General features: G+C 39.3%; 1 protein-coding gene across 4 annotated transcripts in view; it reads left to right on the plus strand.

Moving 5' to 3' along the window:
• Rundc3b (RUN domain containing 3B) overlaps positions 1-18,792 on the plus strand; it is a 164,974-nt gene that overhangs the window by 142,725 nt on the left and 3,457 nt on the right. For 2 of the 4 annotated variants that reach the window (XM_059257287.1, XM_059257285.1), the window contains exons 9-10: positions 7,264-7,410; positions 16,884-17,005. In XM_059257287.1, the coding sequence (XP_059113270.1) occupies positions 7,264-7,410; positions 16,884-17,005 (269 nt within the window). The remainder of the gene's footprint in view (positions 1-7,263; positions 7,411-16,883; positions 17,006-18,792) is intronic. The other 2 variants (XM_059257288.1, XM_059257286.1) reach the window with 1 other exon arrangement.

Genomic DNA, 18,792 nt, shown 5'->3' on the forward strand with positions numbered 1-18,792 from the left:
GTCACAGTGCAGCGTTCAGGAGGCTAAGAGAGTATGAGGGGGCCTGGCTGTCCAACCTCCAGTCTGGCTGCAGTGGGTCCCTCTCTCCACAAAGACCTCCTGAAGGTTACACAGCCTTCCAAAAAGTGGCACTAGTTGGGGACCACAAGCTGAAACATGAACCTATGGAGGATAATTTACGTCTGAAACATTACTGTGAGACCAAGCAGTCAAAAATCACAGAGACAGAAAGCAGAGTAGCTGGGCTTTGTAGCACAGGCCTCACTATCTTCCTCCTATTCTGTTTATTTGTATCATTTGGAGTGTAGAGCTACTAATGTTTTCATTGAGAAAGTATCAAATGTTTATAAAAGAGTGATGGTAAGCCCAGTTAGCCATTGCCCAGACTGGTCAGTTTTCTTTTCTTTTCTGAACTGTTTCTGAGGCAAATTATGTCCTTTCATTCCTATATTCTTCATTAAGCTCTTTAAAACTAGGTATTTTTTCACATAATCTCAGCCAATAAAACTAGAAGCATTTCTTTTTATCATCCAATCTTCGTTAATAACAAAATCCTTGCAGTTGTCTAAAAATATCTTTTGTATGGTGTACTTTATTGAGTCAGAATTGACAGCTCGACTGTCTCAAATTACAGCCCAACTCCTCTTACATTTCTGTTAGATAACCTCTACGTGTGCCTCAGTCTAAGTCATTGGCTCCGTTAGCATCATCTCTGGATGGATTAACAAACTCCAGCCTAGGTTCAGAAGCTGATTTTAACAAGGTTCTCCAGGGGGTTAAATGACTCATTAAAGTTTGAGGCATGCTCATATTCTGTAAAGTAGATCCTTTGCGTCCAGATTAATGAGTTCTGGTTGATCCCAGTCACATATATAGAAAGAACTTGAGAAGGAATGGAGACCAGGGGAGAATATAAGTAGCACAGTAAGCCAGGTCTGTTCTGTAATTAGCCAGACATGTGCCCAAATAGATGACAGAGTGGTGGTGGTAGAAAAGGTGGAGAGATATTGATGGCTTGCATTAAGAGCAAAAGACAAAATACTAAAAATGAGTGGGTAACTGTCTAACTTATTCCCATTCAATTTCTAAGATCTGTAAGGTCTGTTCTTACAGTTACAGTTCTTCTCATATGTCCCCAAGTGCTCGTTTTTCTGGATTCCCTTGAGAATGTGTTATGTAAAATTTCTGCTTCTTGCCATCCTTCCCTCCTCCCCTCCTCCCTTCTGTTCTTCTCTCTGCCACCCTATTTCTCCCTATTCCTTTATCCCCTTTGTTTTCTTCTTTATCTCTGATGTAGTTATTTAATATAAACCTTTTATTATGTGTAATGGGAATAAAATAAGACAAAAAGTCATACATAGCTGAGACTTACCAGTTATTGCTTTAGTTGGTGAGAGGTAGAATCCAGGCAAATGTATACTAAAAAGCCTCCCTGGCATTTCTGATATGTGTTCAGGGCAGAGAATTGCTCTCATGTAAATTTTAGTTGAGCTTTTGGGACAAGAATATCTTATAGGTAGTATGTACTTCAATTCATATCATGGCATGTTGGGAAGCACAATGATTATCTCAGTTTTGATGATCCTAAGAATGAACACTGGATTTAGATGGTGACAACAGACTTCTCTTTATGAAAGTTTGTATCAGCCTTTCATCTGATGGCTTGAGCCATGGGTGAACAATACCTAACCAGTTCATTCACTGGTTAATTGGGGTTTATACACCGGGACTACCTCATTGTTATTCCTTCCGTACTTACTGCCTACAATTATTCATAAAGAGCTTTCCTTTACTGATTGGGGCTCTTTGATTTTTATAAAACATTCCATGGATAACGATATATTCATTCTCATTACTCTTGCTGTACAAGAGTATTTGCCTTTTTAGGGTTCTTGCATTCATTTGGTAAGCATTAATTGAAAATAATATGATAAGTCAGGCCCAGTTCCAGGTGCCGATGATGGAAGAGCAAGTAAACTGTCTGTGTCTTCACAGGGTTGCCTTGGTTCAGAGCAGTGACTAACAGGGAACTAGCAGTGTCTGGAAGATGGGTGTTTCGCTCCTGTAGCAGTAATTCCTAAAGAAGTTACTTCATCTTTGATGACTTGCTCTTTCTTTGAACTTCAGTTCTCTTACTGAGATGCCCTGTATTAAATGCATAAAAGTCTGCATTACTATAGTTGTAATATATTCTTTAATTTCATTAAGGCTATAGCCCCAGATTTTTTTCTGTCTGCCATGTCTCAGAGCACTCAAATACACCAAGAATTGTGGCACATTAGACAAGGAATAGGTGGGAAATCACAGGTTTGCTGTAGTGCGTCTCAGTTCATTCTCTGATACTGTAACATAGTTCCTGGAGCTGTAATTTGTAAAGAACGCAGTTCTGGAGTCAGGAAGTCCAAAAGCATGGCACCAGCCTGTGATAAAGGTCCTTCTTGTGCATCCCACAGTAGAAGACAGGAGGACACAATAAGAATAAAAAAAAAAATCCAAGTCCACCCTCAAGCCCCTTGGTTGTCCATGTGTGGATTAATTGGCACTAGTATATTAGCCTGTGACTTGAACACCTCCCCTGAGCATCATCTGCAACACCTTTGCCTTTGGAAGTACGTTTCCAGTGAATGCTTCTGGGTGGATGCATTCAAAGACTAGCCAGTCTTCGTGCAATTGGATATTCACCTTTAAAACAACTTGCACCATGGCTTCCATGCTTCAAGTGTTTTGTTTTATCACAATTAAAGATGGTTTCATGTTGCCAGGAGGTGGTGGTGCATGCTTTTAATCCCAGCACTCGAGAGGCAGAGACAGGCGGATCTCTGTGAGTTTAAGGCCAGCCTGGTCTGCAGAGTGAATTCCAGGGCAGCCAAGGCCACACAAAGAAACCCTGTCTTGAAACACAAAAACAAAAACAAATGAAAATTGTCTCATGTCTTGGACCTTTTGGACTTTTTATGAGTACTTGGAACCACAGATGTTAACTCCCTTAGTACAAAGGATCATAAACCTTATAGTGTTTCTCCAACATATACAAGTATGAGTTCATCGTGAACACAGCATGGTCTCTGATCTGAGAAGTAAGCAAAGTGATGGAGAGAGGATGACCCTTCTCAGAATGTACCAAATAAGAGTCTGAAAATCTTCTTGGAGAGTCAGAAAGTAGAACAGATTCTGAGGAATGGATAGAATTTGGACTTTTAAGAGATTTTTTATTTTTATTTATGTGTATATGTGTATCTGTGTGAGTGTATGCCACATAGGTATATTGCCCTCAGAAAAGGCACTGTATCCCCTGGAGCTAGAGTTACAAGTGATTGTGAGCCACCCACATTGGTTCTGGGAACCAAATTTGAGTCCCTTGGGGAGCAACAAGTACTTCTAACCACCAAGCCATCTCTCCAGCCCTAGAATTTTTTTTTTAAATAGAGTTGAGGTATGATTAATGTTTAAAGAATATAGGCAAGGCGATGATAATTTTTCAAGAGTTAAGTAAACTTAGATTTTGTATATGGTTCCCTCCTCTGGGGTCCTCTCAAAGTCACTGTTTGAGCAGCATCAGATGTGTCAGAATGTGGTTAAGCTTGATGGAATTAATCTGACTTAAAATCCATAGCATGAAGTTCTTTCTCTAGTGATCTTTTAATCTTTGTATTCATCAAGACTGAATTACATTATTTTGAGAGATGAAATTCCTGAATAATTCCTATTAAAAATCCAAAGAGAAAAGAGCTTTTATTAATTTAGAGATAAATATCACAGAAAAGTTTTCAAATTTAATTGATAATTATTGGTGGAATTATTAAAGCAACTCCACGTAGTTAAAAGGGGGGTTTATTTTGTGGGGTAACTTACAAGTGAAGGGATAGGTTGCAGAGTCTGGGAAAGGTGTAGCGCAGTCTGGCGGTGTTCTCTAGAGAACTCTGCTTGATCTACCTCCAGCGTCCAGGGTCCAGGAACCAAGAGAGCTCCTCCATCTGGATCTCGGGTCTTCAGGGGTCCTCTCTCGGCTCCACCAAAGCCTCAAGGGGGGTGGTATTTCCAGGTCAAAGCTAGAACAGCTACCCACTACAGATAATATATTGTTGTTACTTAGTTGATTAAAAATTTTCTGTAGTGAACCTTTCTGTAGAATCTTTCCCTTAGTGTGACTGATAAGTTGATTTATTTCCATCACATAGGATGTTTCCACATTTAGATTAGCTGATTAATTTCAACCCTAATTAGAGTTTTTAGTAAAATATGAAGTAATGCATATTTATCTTTAGTCACTGATTTAATGTGATGAACAATTATTTGGTAATGTAAGGTAACGTCACTTTTAGGCTAGACACAGGTAAGAACAACACTCTTCCTTTTACTGACCTTACTTGAGTCACTTTGAATAGGTCTTGCTGTCAGTTTGATATAATTTTAAGAGAAATGATGGGATTGTTTAGTTTGAAAGCAACTGCAGTTAACTCTTGGCTACAATAAAATTTACTGGGAAGCTACGAGAAGTTTACAGGCTAGTAGGATGGAGAAGCAGGCCTGGAGAGAGGCAGGCTGAAAGTAGGAACTGTGGAAAGTTCTCCACTGATCTTAGTCAGGGCCCCACTGCTTGAGCAGATAAATACCCCTCCTTTTTGTCACTCAGATTAGATTCTTGTCAAGATCTGAAACACAGAATGAAGTTTTTAATCTAACTTAACTCACATGCCTGTTCTGTGGTGTGCCCAAGAATGGAAGCCTAGCTACAGTTTACTCTGCAAGAGTTCCCTATGAACCTATCTGTTCCATAGGGGTAGGACAAATGCCAGGATTTCCCGATGGCACGTTTCCTATAAAAAGTGGAAAGTGGGTACTACATGAACCAAAACTGTGCCATTCCACACACTGAAGTCTCTTAGCTCGTTTCAAAGGACAAGCAGCTGTGCATAGAAACAGTATCGTTGGGATTTCTAAGGACAAAGGTCCAAAGATAATACTGAAGGCCAGCTAGATGGCTCAGTTGCTGAAGGTACTTGTTGCCAAACTTGATGATCTTAGTTCATTTCCCACAACCCACATGGTGGAAGGAAACACCAACTCCTGGAAGTTATCCTTACACCCCTGTATACCAGTACACCAAATAAAAGATAATTCCTGAATTCGGTTTTAAGCAGAAGTTTTCTTTGGACAACTGTTGTTTTGTAACCTTTGTGAAGCCGGTTCTGGTTGCTTCACTTTGCAAAGAGAAACTGCATTATACATTGGAAATTGTGATGTTACTCGCCCTTAACAAACGGCCAGTATCAGTTACTCACAGATGCACAGTTGCATTTCTCACACCGTAGGGAATGCTGCCTGAAATCCACTCATGACACTGAGGTTGAGTTTTCCATTGGTATTCACTAGAAACCTCCAGTGAAGCAAGTATCTAATAGAGGAAAATCTACTAGGAAACCCCAAAATAATGCAAGGTATTGTGGTAAATTATCAGGCCAGTAATCATTACTTCTTCTTTTTCTAACAATCTTAAAATTTTTGTAAAGTTTTATTTTCAGTAAGTAAGCGATGTTAAAGTACCTTGAAAGTCTTTTTAAATGAGTTTCATGTATTTTTCCAGTGAAAAGAATTGTGGCAGCTATCCAGGAAAAAAAAAAGAGTATTTTAGTAAGATTCATTCTCTTTGACTTTTTAGTTTAATGAGACAAGATCTAATGTCTGTATTAGATGATGTTTCTTTCTGTATATAGTGAAACCCATTTTTAAAATACAGTTATAATACTATGTAAAATCAAAACTGTACCCTAGAGAACTAGCCCATTAGAGACATGTAAACATGGCTATGATGTAGACCCACTGCTGGCAGTTAGAGGCTTGTGCTGGTCAGTTGTCTTCAGTGTAGGATTGTGCTGCCAGCTGCTCACTGAACTCTCCCCATCCAGAACAGGACTATGGGTTGTGGAGGTTAGTAGTAGGCACCCATCCCTTCCCTGCGCCTGATGTGATGACTCAGAATCTTAGTACACAAAGTTCATAGGCTCCTGTTTGAGAATGTGCTGCCAAGGTGTTCTGTAAGGTTTTTTTGAGCTACAGTAAGACCATTGCTTTTAAATTTTCTTTAATCAGTTCCAATGTTGACTTGGTCTCATGACAATAGTCGGTTGGTTTGTATAAATTGAAATTTTGCCAAAACTTGAATTCTTTTGCAAGTTGTTCCTGTCAAGTAACAATACTATAAAAAGTAAAGGAAAACATGGTGAAACATTGCCAATTGATTGATTATTAGCATTCAGTACAGTTTTGAAATTGACTTAATTATTTCATGAAACTTTATTAATAGTCATTTCTGTCAAAAACGATTTTATGGGTCTGCAGAGATGGCTTGGCAGTTAAGAGCAGCAAATGCTGCTTGTGCAAAGGACCTGAGTTTAGTTCCTACCGTTATCTCAGACTGCTCCAGGGGATCAGACGCCCTCTTCTGGCCTCGAAAGGCACTGTACTCATGTGCACATACTACATGCAGACACACACATACAGACATAATTAAAAATTTAAAAATTAGGGCTGGAGAGATGGCTCAGAGGTTAAGAGCACTGCTTGCTCTTCCAAAGGTCCTGAGTTCAATTCCCAGCAACCACATGGAGGCTCACAACCATCTGTAATGAGATCTGGCGCCCTCTTCTGGCCTGCAGGGATACATGCAGGCAGAATACTGTATACATAATAAATAAATAAATCTTAAAAAAAAAAAAATTTAAAAATTAGAAGGAATGATAAGTGAAGGAAAATTTTAAATTAAAATATTCTTTAAAATGTATTGCATGAATTTTAAAATTTCTTATATTTCTATTTTTTTAAATTGATTTAACTGATCTTTTTACTTGAGTTAAATTACTTTCAATTATTACTCCGAGTTTTTAAGCCAGGAGATCCTTAGACATGGAATCTATATTTTAGCTACCATCTGGTAGTCTGTATCTAGGATACCGTTGCTTTTGATTTAGGTATAAAGTGCTGATGGACCCTTTAATTATTTAGTAACACCTCATTGGAGAAGACAGGAAGTCTGATTTTTCAGTGGTAGTGACTGATCCTAGCCAGCACAGAAAGTCTAAAAAGCACATGCTGCAGAAGATTAAACAACCCGAGGCCCAGCCAGCCTTGCTGTGTTTCTGCTCAGTCTATTGACATAATATTTGTAAATGATTACTTTGGGGCCTAAGTACAAGTTAGGTTCCCTGCCATTGAGAGAATAACAAATAGTAAAGACAAAAGCACTCACCATCTTAATATTCACAGGACTGTGCTAAAGAATAATGATTTAAGATCAAGACAAGAGTTAACTGCCCACCTCACCAACCAGTGGCCTTCCCCAGGAGCTCTGGATGTCAATGCTGTTGCCTTGGATACGTTGCTTTACCGAAAACACAATAAACAGTGGTATGAGTAAGTGTAATATTTTTTTCCAACTAATTACACATTTAGTTGTACCAAAACATATGGCTATCCACTTTGGCACCTCAGTTATTTTTCTGCAGCAAAGATAGGCTTTAGAACTCCCTCGATGAGGTTCCCTTAAGAAGCAGATGTCTGAACATTTGAAGCCAAGGCACTCTGGGGAAGCAAAGTATCTGAAGAATTCCTAGGTAATAGTGTCAGAGCAATTGTCTCCTGCTTCTGTTATATTCCCATTCAGTCTTAGTTGTATCTATGGACTTGTTTTCATGAGGCATTTGTTTTTAAATTTTAGCTTTAGGATATAGTAGCCTGGAATTAATTTTCCAGATTCTTAAAAATTCCATATTCCATCTCCTAAAAGTATATAAAGTTACGGTTCTCAGTGGATCTGAGTTTTGTTCATTCATCAGTCTAATTTTGAGAGGCTGTAGCACAATCACTCTGCCTTGGGTTGTGATTTCTTTGTCCTGATGTTTGGCCTTTCGTTTGGTCAGAATGTTGTCAGTATTGAATGAGCTGCAAAATCTCAGACAATCTACATTTGAAATCAGGTTATATTAGCAGCTCTTGGGGTTTGACACGTCCATCTTAATCATATGTTTCCACTATATTTCTTCTTCAGTAAGTTTCTAACTTGTGTCCCTAATCTTCCCTCCCAGCCCCTTTTATTTTTATCTTTCCTTCTATTTCTCCCTTTCACTCTTTTTCTTTCTCCCTTCTTCTCTCCCTTCTTCTTCCCCTCTTCCTTTATCTGTTCTTCTTTAGATTCTCTGTGCTTAGAAGTCACTGGCAAAGTCACACATTTTTACCTATGCTTCTTAGAGTACCCTACTAGCTAGTGTTTCTGTTGGCTTATCTGTCTGGCATTCATCTAGTTTTCTGCACCTTGACTAGTTACTTGAACAGACATGTTTTAGCAAAAGCATAACTTCCACCTTCTTTATTTTTATGATTTGGGGGGTTGTTGTTATCAAGGATAGGGTGCAATTTAAATTTGACCTTCTGTTATTGAAAATAGTACTAGAGACTTGAGTTCTTTCTTGTCTCATTGATTGTTAGAGACAAGTAGAGGTTAGTAGACACTTTGTGGAATAAACCAGAACCCTTTTCATCTATTAAATCATTTCTTAATATGACCCAAAGTATTGGCTTTGGGCATTCCATAGACTAGCATAGAGTTCCTTTATATTCTCATAAAAGTTTATAGTGGCGAGGCAGTGGTGGCGCATGCCTTTAATCTCAGCACTTAGGAGGCATAGGCAGGCGTATCTCTGTGAGGTCAAGACCAGCTTGGTCTACAGAGCTAGTTCCAAGACAGCCAGGACTGTTACACGGAGAAACCCGGTCTGGAAAAACAAAACAAAACAAAAAGTTTACATAGCTATCGCCTATGCTGAGTATAACTTCACCTTTCTGTGTCATACTGAATTAGTAGAACAGTTTGTATTTCAAGTTTATGATAAAAACATGCTTTATAGACGCATATGGTACACTTTATATGTGACACATGAGAGGCTCTTAACTTTACAAAGATGAGCTGTGTTATGGCTCAGTTGATAAACTACTTGTGCAAGCATGAGGACCTGAGTTTGGATCTCCCTCACCCACATAAAAAGTGAGTAGTATTACATACCTAGAATCCTAACACTGGGAGGACAAAGACAGGGAGATTTTGGAACCCACTAGTAAGCTAGTTTTGTCCAATCCAAGGGCTCCAGTTTCATTGAGAGACCCTGTCTGAAAATTATGCATGTGAACATGGGTGCACACTCACATGGATACATATATATGCATATATCATGCACACATGTTCACTATTGTGACAGGGCCAGTGGGCAGAACTCAGTCATGAAAGTGTTGAATGTGCCACCTTGAGGACCTATATTTGATCCCTAGCTCCCATGTAAAAAGCTAGATACGGCTAGCCACACTTGTATTCCCAATCTTAAGAAGACAGAGTCCGATGGATCCCTGGGGCTCACTGGCCAGGCAGCCCAGCCTGGCTGGAAAGCCTTAGGTCTGTTTAAAAAAAAATGTGGATAGCTCCTATGGAATAATCTCCAAGGATGGTCTCAGACCTCTAACCATACACACACACACACACACACACACACACACACACACACACACACACACTAGGATTGCATTAAATCTGCTAAATCAAAACGTTTCTTTGCACTATCCACATCATTGTAAAAAGGTAAAATATTTTTGACGGAAGATGTATGCTTTTACCTGGTCACACATTACCTATTGTAGAGTCAATAAAGAACCCGATGTGGGCCTGGCTCAGCCACAAACCTGCACTCACACACATACAATAGTAGTAATAGATAAAGGTTTAAAATAAAGGCCCACAAGTGGGATGTTTATCGCTAGTTTACACTTGCATGGGTAATGATAACTTATTTACAAAGCAGTATCACAGGAGTCCAAGTGATTGCAGTCTTGAAACAAAGGCAGGGGACCAGCCTATCTATTCAGCATGAATTTAGTTTGTGCTTCTTGACTCACATCATCAGCTGAGAAGGAAAGTATCCTTTTCTAGTATTAACTTGACTTGCCCTCATTATGTTCTTACTGTTTTTAGATGACCTCGTTATTGTAACATGAATCTTAAAAGGTCTTATAATAAAAACCCCAGAGCCAGATATTAGGGTGAAAGCTGAAAGATCAGAGAAGCAGAGCGAGCTACAGCCACCACCTTTTAACTCACCAACTCCACAAATCCTGAGTGAAAGCCTCTGAGTCCTCACCCAAAAAGGTCTCAGCTGAACTGCTTTAGTTCCTGTTTCCTCATGCCTTATATACCTTTCTCTGCCCAGCCATGTCACTTCCTGGGATTAAAGGTATGTGTGCCTTCCGAGTGATAGGATTAAGGGTGTGTGCCACCACTGCCTGACCTCTATGTCTAATCTAGTGGCTGGCTCTGTCCTCCGATCCCTGGGCAAGTTCATTAGGGTACATAATATATCACTACATGCTATCCCTCAGCAAAAAGTATTCAGGCACAGTATAGCACAGAGGAATCTGGACCCAAAGTTCAAACTCAGTGATTGTCAATAACCACCACTAATTGATTACATTGTGATGCTTCCTTCCCTTAACTTTCTCTTTCTGTCCATATAATTCCGAAAGTAAGGCCTGTCTAATAGTCAGGTGCATCATCTGGTACTTCATAACTTCTCGGTGAGTATTAATAGTTGACATGGTCTTTTCTTTATTAATCTTCCATACAAAGGAGTGCATACTTATCTCACATTCCAAGATCTGCTTTCTGAACCTTACAGAAAATTGATTGATCCTTAATAGTTCTGGGTATGTAATCCCAATTACTTCATTTAAAGGTGGAGGTCTGGATAGGGAGCTTCCTATAAATCATGTTTAAAACTAAGCAGACTTTTCCATCATTTATGAGAACTTACAAATTATGGAGGGAATGGCTAGATCTCTTTTAATAAGGATTATCAGCTCTCTTGATAGCTGGCCCTACAGTTCACTCATTTTGGTGTTAATAAGTTTCTCCTACAAAGGAGGTACAATGCCTAAAGCTCTAGAAGATTAATCAACCACCTGGCCTAAGATGAGTTCAAGAAGAAAGTGTCAGAAGCAAGCTTGGGACAAGGTGGGCCTAACAGTGCTTATTTGAGGTACCAGCAAATTTGTGAACTAGGCAGCACTCAGAACAAGTTCAGAGAACACCCACCCAGCAGCAGAAAGCAGTGGCTTTTATAAAGGGAGCAGAAAGCAAAGTAGAAATATCATTTGACTGGTTATGTTTAAGCATGAACCTCACTTGAACATAGAGGGAAGAGGCAGTGGCCTTGTTTGAGGGTGATGTGACCAGTTGGCCCTCTGGGGTTGGCTGAAACTTGGCTTGTTGTTACTAAAAAGTATAGGCCTGTGTTAGGTTTCAGTTTGAATACAAAACTGGCTGTTACAGTTTGTAGAAACCAAAAAAAGTAATGGTGCCTTTTGTGTGCACTGTGTGCATGTCTGTGTGAGGGTGCCAGATCTCCAGTAACTGGAGTTACAGTTGTGAGATGCCATGTGGGTGCTGGGAATTGAACTTGGATCCTCTGGAACAGTCATTGCTCTTAACTGCTGAGCCTTCTCTCCAGCCCTAACAATTTTATTATTTAAACATATCCCTGTGAAAAACAAGAATTAAAAATAGCTTCTCTGTTTCCATGTGCATACATATGCCTGTGAATATCATGCACATGATTTTTTTCTTCATTCTTGTCTCATACATTATATCCCTTCCACAGGCTCCCCTCCCTCTACACCTCCCACCCCCTTCCCACCTCCACTTTCCCCCAGATCCACTGCTCTTCCATTTGCCTTCAGAAAAAAGCAGGCTTACCAGGGATATCAACTGAACACGGCATAAGATGCAGTAAGAGTAGGCACATAACCTCATTATCAAGAGTGGAATAAGCAACCCAGTACGAGGAAAAGGGTCCTAAGAGCAGGCAAAAGAGTCAGAGACATCCATCCACCACTGCTAGGAGTCCCACAAAATCCCCAAAATAAGCTGGGCGGTAGTGGTGCATGTCTTTAAGCCCAGCACTTGGGAGGCAGAGGCAGGTAGATCTCTGTGAGCTCAAGGCCAGTGGGGTCAACAGAGTTCCAGGACAGCCAGGACTGCACAGAGAAACTCTGTCTCAGAACACAAACAAAAACAAACAAACAAAAAACAAAGCTAACAACCACAACATATACAGAGGACCTAGCATAGACCTATGCAGGCTCTGTGATTGTCACTTCAGTCTGTGAGCCCTGCTTTGCTGATGTCTATGGGCTGTGTTCTTGTGAGGTCTTTCCTCCATCTTTTTTGTGGGGTTCCACAAGCTCTGCCTAATGTTTGGCTGTGGGTCTCTGCATCTGCTCCCTCAGCTGCTGGGGAGGAAGCCTCTCTGATGACATTGGGCTAGGCACCAATCTGAGCTGTGAGTATAGCAGAATATCATTAGGAATCATTTTATTGACTCCCTGACCCCCACCCCTTTGGCCAGTCGTGTTTGGAACTGCCCTAGGTCTCAGGGCCATCCAGCTTCTGGTTCCTAGCCATCCAGGCAGTGTGGGGCATGAGCTCCCTCTCCTGGTGTGGACTTCAAGTTAGACCAACTCCCACAAGCTCTGAACTACCATTGCCCCAGCACATCTTGCAGCCGGACAGATTGTAGATTGAAGGTCTTTTGGCTGGGTTGGTGTCCCAGTCACACCACTGGAAGTCTTGCCTGGTTACAGAAGATGGCCAGTTCAGGCTCTGTACCCCCAATACTAGGAGTCCTCGCTAGGGTCACCCTCAGAGATTCCAGGGACTTTCCACCGTACTAGGTTTCCATATCTTCTTCCAAATGCCCCCCAGTTCCAGTTGTCTCTCCTTATACTCTCTACCTCTGTCCCTCCATCTCCCACCTGATCCCTCCTATTCCCATCCCCACCCGCCTCCAGTCCACCCACATAATCTATTCTCTTTCCCCTTCCCAGGGAAATCTGTCCATCCCCCCAGAGCCCTCCTTGTTACTTAGCCTCTCTGCGTCTGTGGATTGTAGCAATCAGGCACATGATTTCTCTTCTCCCTGTGGCTAATACTCATTTCTCTCTCTGCATCACAGAGGGTGTTGTGCGGTGACTACCAGATAATGTGAATTACTGACTTTAGAACACCTTTTGAGCAAATATATAATATAAAAACTGTATCGTTATTTCTAATCACTGACTGAGAGAAGACTACCCATGACACAAGACACCATTCTTAGTAGTTTAAAGTATATTTAGCAACATAATGTATTAAATGTATTAAATGACAAGGTCTTGTGTTACAGAAGGTGTGCTTCTCGCTGCTTTGGGTTCTCATTTTTATGACCTTAAACTACTTATATTTTAAAAATTCTGTTCTGAGAAGCAGCAATATGTATTAGTTTATGTATCTCTCTGGGTACATTAAATCTCATGATGTTAATGAATCTAGAATTCTCAGGACTTAGCTATGACCTCTTAATGGCAGAACTCCCATAGACAGTTTACTACAAACCTACAAATGTTTGTGAGAATGAGTCTTTTTAGAAATTGGATAAGAATATGTAATCTAAACACCGTTCTTCCCCATCTGAAGCTGAAGTCTCCTTCCTGCTGGTGGGTTTGTGCTTGTCTTCAATAAGGGAGGTAGAATGTACAGTAGGTACTGCTATTAATGTCTTATAAGTAAAGGGTTAATTTAGGAATGAAATACTTGTTATTTTAAAGCATCATTGTTTCCAAATTCTGTTTCTGCATTCATTTCCCTTGATTAAGTAGCAACTGTAAACTCAAGGATTGATACTGACTGGGAAAAATTAAAGAAAAAGTTTCAATATCAGTCCCTCTGAACTTCAGCTTTGTGGGAAGCTCATCCGACATTGTTATTCTCAGGGTCTCTTTCAAAGTTTCCTTCCTCTAGTAAGCAGCAGGCCTGGAGATTATTGTAACTACGTGCTGCCAAAGTCTGTTATGGTATTCAACAAATTCCTGTCTTTTGGTTATGAGTATTTTGTTTTTAAATGTTTCTGCATATAAATTTCAAATAAAAAATACTGACACATTTATTACAATAAAAATAGTGTCAGAAAGTCATCTTAAGCCACTAGTTAAACAGTAGTAATTCTGTGTGTTGAACATAGAAAATAATTTGTGAAGATACATTTAAAATCACCCATTAGAATCCCGTGTTCTGGGCCAGGAAGATGGCTTAGTGGATAAGAGTGTTGGTCTGTAAGCATGAGGGCCTGAGATTGAATCCCCAGCACCCATGCTGAAAGTCTGGACATGGCTGCTTGTAGTCGGACTTTCCTTTGGGCCACCAGCTCACAAAAAAAAAAAAAAAAAAAAAAAAAAATGACACTGAGACATACTAATTATGAAAGCTTGGCCGATAGCTTAGGCTTATCTCTAACTAGCTCTTATAACTTAAATTAATCCATGTCTATCCATTTACTTTCCGCCTCATGGCTTTATTACCTGATCTCCGTGGTGTCTATCCTGTTTGCTTTGCATCTCCTGGCATCTCCACCCTTCTTCCCAGCCTCCTCTGGGCCTGGAAATCCTGCCTAGCTGTTGGCCATTCAGCTTTTCATTAAACCAGTCACAGTGACACATCTTCACAACAGCTGTAACCCCGAGCATAGGTTGGGACTGGATTTCACAAGTCCGCTTCACTGAAACAACAGGCCTCCATTTCAGGGAGCAACCTCATCTCAAGTAATATTAGCCTATAGAGCACATCCGAAGGCCTGCTCTGTTGTGTGTGCATGTGCACAGGTGTAGACACACATACACACCTCGAAAAAAGACCCCCACGTTCTTACCATCCTCTATAGATAAGAAAATACAACTTTAATGAAAGCCAATGAATTTTACAGGGACAGAATAATTAAATACAGACGCGGGCTCTTTGAGAAGACCTTCCATAACATAGGAAGGCAGGTCCTTCCTCTGATGCTGGGGTGGAGATGACAGCAGCTAGATGATGGTTAGGTCCGAGGGCAAACTGCTAGGGCTGTTTACTCTATGTGTGACCCTGTTTCCATTAAAAAAAATAGGGGTAATAATAATAATAATAATTAATATCTAACTTCCTGTTCAGTATGAAATAAAATTGTGTGTGTACATATGCTCATACACGTGTGCATCATATACATTTAATTTAATGTATAGCACTGTATTTTAGCATATACCAAGTGCTTTATAAATATTGGGTATTGCTTTATTGTATACTATGTAGCTTATAAATGCATTATCTGCTCTCTCAGAGTTTCCTGATCTAAAATTATAATTAAGGACTTTTAAGCCCTAAACATTTGAGAAGTCATCTTAGTATAAATTGAGAACACTGTTTGTACTGTAAGTTAGTAAAGTCATTCTGCCTTCTCTTTTTCTTCTTTTTTGAGAGAGAAAAAAATGAATTCCTGATCAATGTATTCTATCACTATGGCAGCCTATAAAATTTTATCTTAGTAAGATAGATGGGAAATACAAAACCAATTTAAAATAATAATTATTTTAGTAAACTTATTGGTTCCTGCCTTTTGTTGTTATTGTTATTTGGTTGTTATTATTAATGTAATTTGTGTTCATGTTATTAATATAAAATCTACTTTTAGTAATGGAATAGTTTTCCATGTACTTTTCATTTAGCATAAGATAATATCTGAACATAAGTATTCAAAACTTTTTCCTTGAAACAAGGTCTCACTATGTAGCTCTAGGTGGCCTGGAACCTGGTATGTAGACTAGGATGGCTTGAATGCATAGAAATCCATTTGTCTCTGCCTCCCAATTGCTGAGATTAAAGGCCAGTGCCACTATATCCAGCTTTTAATATATGTTCCTTTGTCAGATCTGTGACCAGGTCTGCTCATGTTGTATACATACAGACAGCTATAAAAAGAGTTCATTTGATTCATATGTGCTCTCCTGTAAATATTATATATGTATGTGTATATATATGTGTGTGTATGTATATATATATATATATATATATATATATATATATATATTTGTGGATTTATATAGGATCTGACTACCATATGAAAGATGTTCAATTTGAAAAACCTTTTCTTAGTCCACTCATGTTGGTAAACAATGATCAATTCTGATTTTACATGAACTACAAAGGACACCAAACCTGATTATATCTTTTTTGTTGGCCTTATCCTAAAAACTAAATTAATAATCTTTCATTAATTTTTTTATTTCTAACTGAAATAGCCTCTGATATAATATTTCTAAGTAATTAGTATAATACAAAAGGGTCTTGAAACACCAGACAGATGAGAAGAGGAGATTGTCTTGACGGTCTATAAATACAGTAGCTATTTATTACTCAACATTTTTAAACTTTTAAATTGCAGGGATGTACAATATCGGTTTTGTTGAACAGCACTGAAAGGCACTTTGTAGAAGACATTGTAAAGTGCTCGAAATGATAGCTCATTATTAAATTATGCCATTTGGTTTTTTATTTGTTTGTTTTGTTTTCAAGGCAGCATTTCTCTGACTGTCCTGGATCTCACTCTGTTTACCAGGCTGGCCTCGAACACAGAGATCCGTCTGCCTCTCAAGTGCTGGGATTAAAGGCATGCGCCACCACTGTCAGGCATCTTTTGTTTATTGGTAGTATTCCTTAGATTAGAAGTTCCCGTTTTAATTGTCTAGATAATAGATAATCAATTTGATAATTTGCTTGACAAATTATTATTCTTTTCTGTTTTTCAATGAACAAAATAGATAAGCTTCCAAAGTAGATAGGGAGAAAAGTATAATGGAAATCACACAGAAACTATGATAAAGGCAAAATTTAGGGAAGATGTGAGAAAATTAGTTACAATTTTAATGCATTATAAAACATTGAGGACTATCACAATATGTTCTTTTTAGTGAAAAAAATTTCAATATTTTTTTATCCTTATTTTCAGTAAAAGTTACCAAAGCCTTGACCAGTTATCAGCAGAAGTTAGCCTGTCTCAGGCCTCCTTGGATCCCAGCCACTCACAAGAAGGAGATGGGAAACAAGACTCATTGAATTTCGTCGGTGAAGGTAAGTGTGCTAACTAGTTTTAAGTCAACTTGACACAAGCTGACATCATTTAAGAGGAGAGAACCACAGTTGAGAAAAATGCCTCCATAAGTTTGGGCTGTAGGCAAGCCATAGGGCATTTTCTTACTAGTGATGGATGGGGAAGGGCCCAGCCCATCGTGGTTGGTGCCAGCCCTGGGCTGGTGGTGGTCTTGAGTTCTATAAGAAAGCAGGCTGAGCAAGCCATAGAGAGCAAGCCAGTAAGCAGCACCCATCCATGGCCTCTGCATCAGCCCCTGCCTCCAGGTCCCTGCCCTGTATGAGTTCTTGTCCTGACTTCCTTCAGTGATGAACTAGGATGTGGAAGTGTAAGCCAAACAAACCCTGTTCTCCCAGCTTGCTTTTATCATGGTGTTTCATTATAGCAATAGTCACTCTAACTAAGACAGGAAGGAAGTGGCTTTGGTATTCGTGAGTAGTTTAACATTTCTTGTTTTTAAGAACAAAGTGTTCTTCCGTAGCCCAAACTGACTTTAAACTTGTAATTCTTTTGACTGCCTCTGGTGTTTGGGATTACAAACATGTCCCACATACATGCACATATGCAAATAAATAATCATTAAGGATAATTAAAATATATTTATTCTTAATTAATAAATTGTGTTCATTGACAATTTCATACATGTTTTAATACATTTTGGTCACCCCTTCAGCTCTCCTTTCCCTCCTGTACCTGTAGGCCCCTCCTCTTCCTTACAGATCTTCTTCTCATATTCATTACTTTCATTTGTTTCATGGCTCACAGAGTTTACGTAGGACTGACTGTGTGACCCTGTATTTATAACTATCCATCAGAGCCTGATGTGCTCACCAGGGCCTGTACAACTAGATGCTGTGTGCCCTGCTCTTCTCCCAGAATGCATTATGTTGCTAATAGATCAGCAGTAAGTGGTAGGGCCCTGTGAGCATCTTCTTCTCCATGGCTGACTGCTGGGGGTCCCAAGTTGTATGGGCCCAGTGCCAGTAGGCACATTTGCTTAAAGTGCTTACTTTGTCTGTGTTGTGATTAGAAGTTGGCATTTCATAGCCTGCTCTCTACATTCTGGATCTTACGGACTTCCTGCTCCCCTTTCTGCAAATGTTACTTGAGCCTTAAGTGATACAAATGTCTTCATCAGAGCTGAGCCCTCGATTGTTTTTATTCTCAACATCTTGCGCAGTCATTGATTTCTGCATTATTTCCATTCACCATAAGGAAAATTGCTCTCATTAAACTTGAGAGTAGCTTTTGTCTAGTCTGTCCTGGTAGGTACATATGGTAAAAAATTTTAAGTGTGTAAGTATTTTATTATTTGGTTAAATTTACTTCTAAGTATGCCATTCTTTTGGATTATATTATAAATCAAATTATTTTCTCAATTTCTTTTTTTTCAGATTTTTTATTGCTTCTTTTAGATTTTAAGCATACATTTTTTTTTTGTTAATTACCCTTTTTCCCTGTCTATCTATAAAAAAGAATAAAAGTGACTTCGGTAGCTCAGAATATTTTATTTTATTTTATTTTTTATTTATCCATTCATTTATTTGGTTGGTTGGTTGGTTGGTTTTTCAAGAGAGGGTTTCTCTGTGTAATCCTGGCTGTCCTGGAACTCACTCTGTAGACCAGGCTGGCCTCAAACTCACAGAGATCTGCCTGCCTCTACCTCCTGAGTGCTGGGCATGTACCATCACCACCTGGCTTTTATTTTATTTTTTTAAGACAAGATTTCATATGGCTCAGGCTGCTGAGAACTTACCATGTCACTCAG

Source organism: Peromyscus eremicus, chromosome 3, assembly GCF_949786415.1.
Source record: "Peromyscus eremicus chromosome 3, PerEre_H2_v1, whole genome shotgun sequence".
In the NCBI taxonomy this organism is placed as follows: domain Eukaryota; kingdom Metazoa; phylum Chordata; class Mammalia; order Rodentia; family Cricetidae; genus Peromyscus; species Peromyscus eremicus.